The following is a 7,319-nucleotide window of genomic DNA, read 5'->3' as shown; positions in this document are numbered from 1 at the left end:
GTAATAATAATATAGATTATTTACATATAAGCGTTTCTATTTTCAATATATTTTTTTAAAAATTATATATGTGCATTTTAATTACTTTTTATAATAAAAAATATGTTAAAAATATATAAGATATATTTTCAAACTAAAAAATGATTAATATATAAGATAATAATTCATTTATGTACTATGTCTAACTTTATATCTGGAATTAAGTTCTTTAAAATTAATTGTTCAAATATTTAAATTAACGATCCATTTTTTTTGGAATTCAAGTAACTACCTTTAAAGTTAAATAAAATATTCATTTAGCACACTTACATATTATGTGTGTGATAAAAAACACATGTGACAATATGATATAGTTGTATGAGGTTATATATGTGAATGAAATAACTTGTGTTCGATTCCTACAAACCACATCTTTTATATAAATATTAAAAATAGGGGTATTTTAGTCTTTTCGCCAAATATGTTGAATGAGGGACTATCATCTATATCATTTCCCTCTAAATTAATTCTCCAGCTATTGTACATCTTTTAAAAAAAATGGAGGGATACTTTGTATCTTTATATTTGAATATATATAATTACTAATTTAATTTTATATTTTAACTTTAAGTAATATTACCTGTAAAAATTTATTATCGAAGAGCTATAAAAAAAACTGACTGTTAACCAAATTTTATTAATTACTTATATAATAATTTTACTATACATTTTTATATAAAAAACTATTAACAAATTGCTTGAAAAATAAAAGAATTAGTTAAATGTTTTATAATACATAAAAGTAATGTTTGTTAATTAAATTTTATCATGATTTAAATATTTTAACAACATCATTAAATATGTTATATATACATATATATATATTATTTCAATTTATATCAAGTAAAAAATAATTAATTTTTATTAATAATTTTTTACCAACTCTTTTTGCTAAAAGATTACTGTATAATTGTTGAAATTTAAAAATAACAATAAAAATTATTTTTTAAATATAGCTAATCATTATATTTAAAAAATAATAATAAAAATTGTTTTTTAAATATAGCTAATCATTATAACTAATACCACTGAAGTACAATTCTTTACAGGTTCAGCAAATTTTACATAATATCTATTTTCTACTTAGCTAACGGATATAACTACTTCCGTTGGAGATGCTCCAAGACATATTTGTAAAAAAATTAATAAATAAAGCACATTTTTAACGATCATTTATTTTCTCGTTTGTCCCCAAAAAAAATGTTTTCAGTTTTATTAGATAAATTATAAGTAGTAGTATAATTTTAGTTATACTTCAAAAAATATATATTTAAATTTATAAATAAGTAACATAAATGAGAGTGAAGAAGTATAAATTAGTATACCATTTAAAAAAAAAAAATTCGAACGAAAACCTTCAAGTCGTGAATATCTTTTTCTGTTTTATTTTTTAAGTCAAAAATATCATTTTCTGTTGTTTAATCGATTTCTACCGCTTACCTGGGGTCGTTGCTTGATCCAACTTACCAAGATTCACTTTTAAATGATATTTTTAACCTTAATTACCGTAAAAATGCTCTAAATGTCATTACAAATAAGAGAAGAAAAGATACTATATCTTACTAATAATCAGTGTACTTTAAAAATCCTATCCATGAAAATTTACAGAATGTTATTACAAAAAAAAAAAATAAGTTTTGTAAGTTACTGGTATTCGCAATGAACATTTATGAATCTAATATCTTGTTAAAAAGGAAAAAAAAGATCTAGGCCAGGTTAATTTAGGGTGATTTCCCTGGAGTAGCTGATGGAGCACCTGAGGATGCTTTTCCGCGAGCAGATAATAATCCACCAGAGGCTGCTGCTTTCCCTGGAGAAGATGATGGGGCACCGCCTCCGCCTCCGCCTCCGCCTCCGCCTCCAGCTCCAGCTCCAGATGCTTGCACTGGGCACGTCTTCAATACAACACTTTCAATGGGCAGCTTATCTGTTGGGAATTTACAGGGTGGTCCTTTAGCTGCCAACGGAGGACAAGGCGGTGGAGTCACTCCACTTGAACTCCCAGCTACGTCTGTACAATTCCATGGAGCTCCTGGAGCACCTGGTGCCATTGTAATTGTAGTGTTCGATATACATATTCCTGTATATGGATGCCCAGGAACTCCTCCCATCTGACCTGCTGCTGTGCTCACATTTTTAGCAGTTATATCCGCGAAATTAATGTTTTCGATCTTAGGAACTGCAGTTGGAGCTGATTTATTATCAGGGTGTGACCCAAAGGCTCCTGTCATATAAAATGCCCATTGCATATTTTCCATGCTTATTCCTTTAGCATATACATCCCTTACATACCCGCCTCTTCCTAGAGCACTCTTGATCCTTAAACCGTCTTGTGTATTTGTGCAACTGCAGTCTTCAATTCTAACATCCGAAACTCCACCTGACATCTCACTGCCTATTGACATCAATGAACTATCAGGAGATATGCAAGTGATCCGCCTGATTGCTACCTTTGTCGTTGGCATTGCAACTCCTATTCCGTAATCATCCCAACCACTCTTTAGAGACACACAGTCTTCTCCAGTATTAATGTAGCAGTCCTCAATTCTAACATTTGTACAAGAGTCTGAAACACAATAAACACATATTGGAATCCGCATGCAACTCATTCATACAAACTAAATATTCATTATGCATGAGCTGGCTTACCCGGAATGATGGCATCAGTGTTGTCGGATGATTCATTTGCAAGAATTGTTAAGCCCCGGATAGTAATATCGCTGTCCACAAGGCACAACATAAAATAATTAAACAATGTTCCAGTGCTAATACTCATGATTTACAAGAAATGACCGAAAAAATTGAGCAATTGGTCTATCAATTTTTTAGAGATGTAGAAGAACTAACCTGCTATAAGTAGGATGAACATGATAAGAAGGAGAGTCAAGCAAAGTAAGATTTGAGATTTGAATTTCCTTAGAGTAAAGAAGTTCGATCAGGTTAGGCCGTCTGGCTTTAAGCCTGTCAGCCTTATCCCACCAGACCTGTCCTTGACCATCAATGGTTCCATTGTCTCCTGAAAATTAGATACACAAAAACTCTTAAGTATTCAGTAGCATATGCTTCTAGATTAAGTTTGTTTCAAATATTTAAGAAATATTTTACCTGTTATAACGACATCGGTGAGATTAGTGCCGGTTATAAAACCGTTATATCTTCCGAAAGGTGGTTCCTTTCCTTTTCCATATGATGGCAGGGAATCGACTACTGTCCACTCAGTCTCTTCCTGAACCAATTCAGGAAAAACTAAAATATCAGCGGTGTTCTCGTTTTAAAATCAGTAATATTACATATTCAATAGCCAAAGAAATACATGATTTATTATAAATCATATATGAAATGAGGAGCGATACCGGTGACGCAAGAATGACAGCATCCTTCTGGAGATAAAGAGTGAAATGACTAGCGAGAGTAAAGGGGCCAGTTAAATATTTCCCAGGAGGAATAACAAGTTGCCCTCCGCCTGGTGCTGCACCCAATTTTTGAACAGCTGCCTGGAAAGCCTTGGTGTTTGATCCTTTTCCATCGGGTATTCCTCCGAAATCCATTATAGAAGCACTCTGAGCTCTGCAATTTAAAGCTTGAAACTCAGTACTAGCTGATTTTGCAGAAGCTGCAACAAGATCTTTACGTCCGTCAACATTTGTTGCACTAAACAGAACGATAGAGGCTAAAACTACAATTACGTCCATAACCTGTCAACATAAATTATTTTATCAACAATCTATCAATAACAGTGATCATTTATAAAGACAAGATTAAATAAAGCTTCTTTACTTGATTTCTATGAATTGCTGAAGTCGCCATTATGCCAGTATTGTTGTTAATATTGTTAAGACTTGCTTATAAAGGCATGCAAGATTTGTTTGTTACAAACAAACTGATGGGTAGCATAACTTGGAATAGACAACCACAGAATAATTTGGTGGTCTATAATAAACATTGACAAGAAAATTTAAGATTTGAACTTGAAATAGTGGTAGAATTTGGTCATACTTATTCTTCATTCATGATTTAAGGCTCACTCATTATCAACTTTCAAGGCTATTGTTTTGGCCCCTGGTAATTTCAACTAAAAACTTGCCCTATTTTACATTTTTTTCTATTATTAGCAGGAGTTCTATTATTTTCCTATATTAGCATGAGGTTATTAAATTCAGTAAATTGTACAATTGGTGCATCTGTGCTAAAGAACTTTTTGGATAAAATTTGCTTACCAACTGCTTATATCAAAGTCTTATTTGTTTAAATTGAAACATACAGTACTTGCATGATTTGAGATTGTACATAGTTACTTTTATTGGCTGAGTATAGTTTGTTTGATACTGAACTAAATGAAGTTATTAACTTAAGCTCAAATCCGCAAACTACTTTACTCAGCCACCAGTGGTGCAGCAAAAAAACTTCATAGCAACAATTACCCTTTCTGAATCGGTTTTGGTTCCTCTGGAGCATAATTCATGACAGGCAGCATATAACTTTTTTCTTGTATATTGCATGTCATGCAGAAAAAACAAGTTAGACTTTATAATTCTAGATTTGGGAGTCTGTAAAAAGTCGTATCTAAAGAATGCAAATCTATATGGCATTAATATGTGGCATAATTTAATCTGTCTTTTCAAATGAATGAGTAACTAAAAGAGAATTAAACCCTCAATGATTATGTAGTAGGAAAGTTCATTTTTCTTCTTCTTTTTGAATCACTCGTGCATAATTTGAAACTAATATCATTTATATCAAAACCTTCAAGAATTTCCTTTCATATTTTGACAATATGTGCTCTCTCTCTTTTCACAATTTAAGCATGATACTGCTACTTACATCTTCAAGCATCAAGAGCACAAGAATTACTTCCAGCTCATGCTTGTTCAATTGTGTAAGAGCACATCTGCAATTCAACATTCTCAATTGGCAGACTATCTGTTGGAAAATCACATGCTGAGATGCTTCCTGGACCCTGATCTGGTAACAGGGCACAAGGTGGAGGAGTCACTGAACTTGAGATTCCAGCAATGTTGGTACAATTCCATGCAAGTTTTTTCGATGACTTTGCTATTTCTATGGTAACATTTGATATACATATTCCAGTAAATGGATAACCAGAAATACCATCCAGCTTAGCTGCCATGGTCACATTCTCAGCAATGACATCGCGATAATTTATATTTTCGACCACAGGAATTGCATTTGGATCATAGTTATTGTCAGGGTGTGAACCATAATCTCCTGTCATCCAAAATGCCCATTTCATTGTTTTCAATGTCATTCCACGAACATAAATGTCTTTCACATATGCACCTCTTCCTACACCAGTCTTGATCCTCACACCGGATTCTGAATCAATGGCTAAGATGTCTTCAGCTCTAACATCTTCAATTCCACCTGACATTTCACTGCCTAAAGCAATCACTGCACTTGTGGGAGAAATGCAAGTGAGCCGCCTGATTGCTAGTTGTTTTGTTGGCATTCCAAATGCAATTCCGTACTCATCCCAACCACTCTTAACAGCAATGCAGTCATCTCCAGAAACAATGTAACAGTCCTCAATTCGAGTATTAGTACAAGAGTCTGAAACACGACAAGAAGGCAAACATGAAGTCCATGTGTAAGTCATTCATGTAGCTGTTGCCTTTATCACGAGTTTTTCATTGTAAAAAATAAAATCTAGTAAAAACTGGATCTAATAGTAACATTACATATTACAGATGAGCTGGCTAGCTTACCTGGATTGATCCCATCAGTGTTTGGGGATCTTACTGGTGCAAGGATTGTTATGCCTTGAATAATAATATTGCTGCACATATAAAACAATGAAAACATATTTTGGGGCATTGCTGCTTTCCTAATAATCATGATTTAACCCAGGAAAGGCTGAATAATCAAAATTAACCTGCTATATATAGGATGGATATTCCAAGAAGGAGAGTCAATCAATGTTAGATTGGTGATTTGAATGTTTTCAGAAAACATAATTTCTATCAAGTAAGGCCGCGTGTACATTAGCTCTTTCTTGTGAAACTTATCCCACCAGACCTGACCTTGACCATCAATGGTTCCATTGTCTCCTGAAGTAAGATAACAGATATATTCATAATCTAGTAGCAATGTAGCATATATTAATAAATAGGCTTGTCACAAACATATGAGACACATATTACCTGTTATAACGACATCGGTGAGGTTGGTGCCAAATATGAGACTAATGTATCTTCCACCATCTGTATCCCTTCCTCGACCATAAGATGGTAGGGGTTTAATTACCGTCCACTCACTCTCTTCCTGAACCAGTATAGGTAGGAGAAATCTATCAGTTCTATCCTAATCTCAAGATCAATTACTTGCATGTTGCATATTTACGAGTTTATGTTCAATAGCCAAAGAAAATACAGAGTTCTGCTAGTTGGATATCTTCAACTTCTAATTTTATTTATTAAAAGAACTCATAATTTTCATACTTAAACAATATTTTTTCAAAATCTTCCAAACATTTCAAGATTTTTCTCGAAACTTATGGGTGTACACAGAATCTTGTCTAATCCTGGGAGGAGGGGGTAATGTGTGTGCTTCCCATCTTATTTCCTAACGGGGATGTTTTGTTTAGTATGACTTACTTTTAAGAGGGAGTAACTTTATATGATATAAACTAAATTGGAATGTTATGTGATGAAGTGATCAGAAGATCAAAGTTTTGACAAATGCAAGCCAAGTCACTTTCTCTTTATGCATCAAAGGGTCCATTAATGGACTGTGTTTTTATCTATCTTGTGTGCTTCAAAAGTTTTAAGATTTCCTACTTTCTTCTGTTAGTTGAACTACAACTATACAGAAAAATTCAATCCGGAACATGTTATTTGGTACATATTTAATTTTCAATGTATTAGTTTTCAAGTGCAAGGAAGGAATTAGTAAAGGTCCAAACCCATGAACTTGTTATGGTGGTAGGGATGGTTTGATCATAGGCCACTACTATCTGTGAATTCCTACATGCCACACTAGAAGAACTTAAATAGGCAATAATTCGCATTAGCCAACTATTCAGTGGAGGACTTTTCTACCCTGCAACATTGGCCTTTGCTGAACTTTTCAAAAAATTTGTATATCTAAAATTCATCTATATGTTATCTCCCTGGTGATATGAGTAAAAGAAACTCATAGCATAAGTTTCATTCATGTTCATTAACTTCGAAATTTGCAGCAACACCTGTTTGTACATATGAACAAAGGAAGTAAAGTAAACACACAAGCACATAAAATCTCACATATGTAATGAGGGAGTGAGG

At 33.1% G+C, this 7,319-nt stretch overlaps 2 protein-coding genes across 2 annotated transcripts in view; both read right to left on the bottom strand.

Moving 5' to 3' along the window:
• Window positions 1-1,572: 1,572 nt before the first annotated feature.
• Window positions 1,573-3,841, bottom strand: LOC141667857 (putative polygalacturonase). The gene is made up of 6 exons (XM_074474491.1): window positions 3,817-3,841; window positions 3,393-3,734; window positions 3,145-3,265; window positions 2,887-3,055; window positions 2,689-2,759; window positions 1,573-2,605 (listed from the first exon to the last, which is right to left on the bottom strand). The coding sequence occupies exons 2-6, from the start codon at window positions 3,729-3,731 to the stop codon at window positions 1,761-1,763; spliced, it is 1,545 nt and encodes a 514-aa protein (XP_074330592.1). The 5' UTR covers window positions 3,732-3,734; window positions 3,817-3,841; the 3' UTR covers window positions 1,573-1,760.
• Window positions 3,842-4,750: 909 nt separating this feature from the next.
• LOC141667140 (putative polygalacturonase) overlaps window positions 4,751-7,319 on the bottom strand; it is a 3,155-nt gene continuing 586 nt past the window's right edge. Inside the window, exons 3-6 of the mRNA XM_074473521.1 lie at window positions 6,198-6,318; window positions 5,930-6,104; window positions 5,763-5,833; window positions 4,751-5,607 (exon numbers count right to left, since the gene is read on the bottom strand). Of these exons, the coding sequence (XP_074329622.1) occupies window positions 4,898-5,607; window positions 5,763-5,833; window positions 5,930-6,104; window positions 6,198-6,318 (1,077 nt within the window). The 3' untranslated portion in view covers window positions 4,751-4,897. The remainder of the gene's footprint in view (window positions 5,608-5,762; window positions 5,834-5,929; window positions 6,105-6,197; window positions 6,319-7,319) is intronic.

Source organism: Apium graveolens, chromosome 6, assembly GCF_009905375.1.
Source record: "Apium graveolens cultivar Ventura chromosome 6, ASM990537v1, whole genome shotgun sequence".
NCBI classification, from domain to species: Eukaryota; Viridiplantae; Streptophyta; class Magnoliopsida; order Apiales; family Apiaceae; genus Apium; species Apium graveolens.
This window is presented reverse-complemented; position numbering and strand designations above follow the sequence as displayed.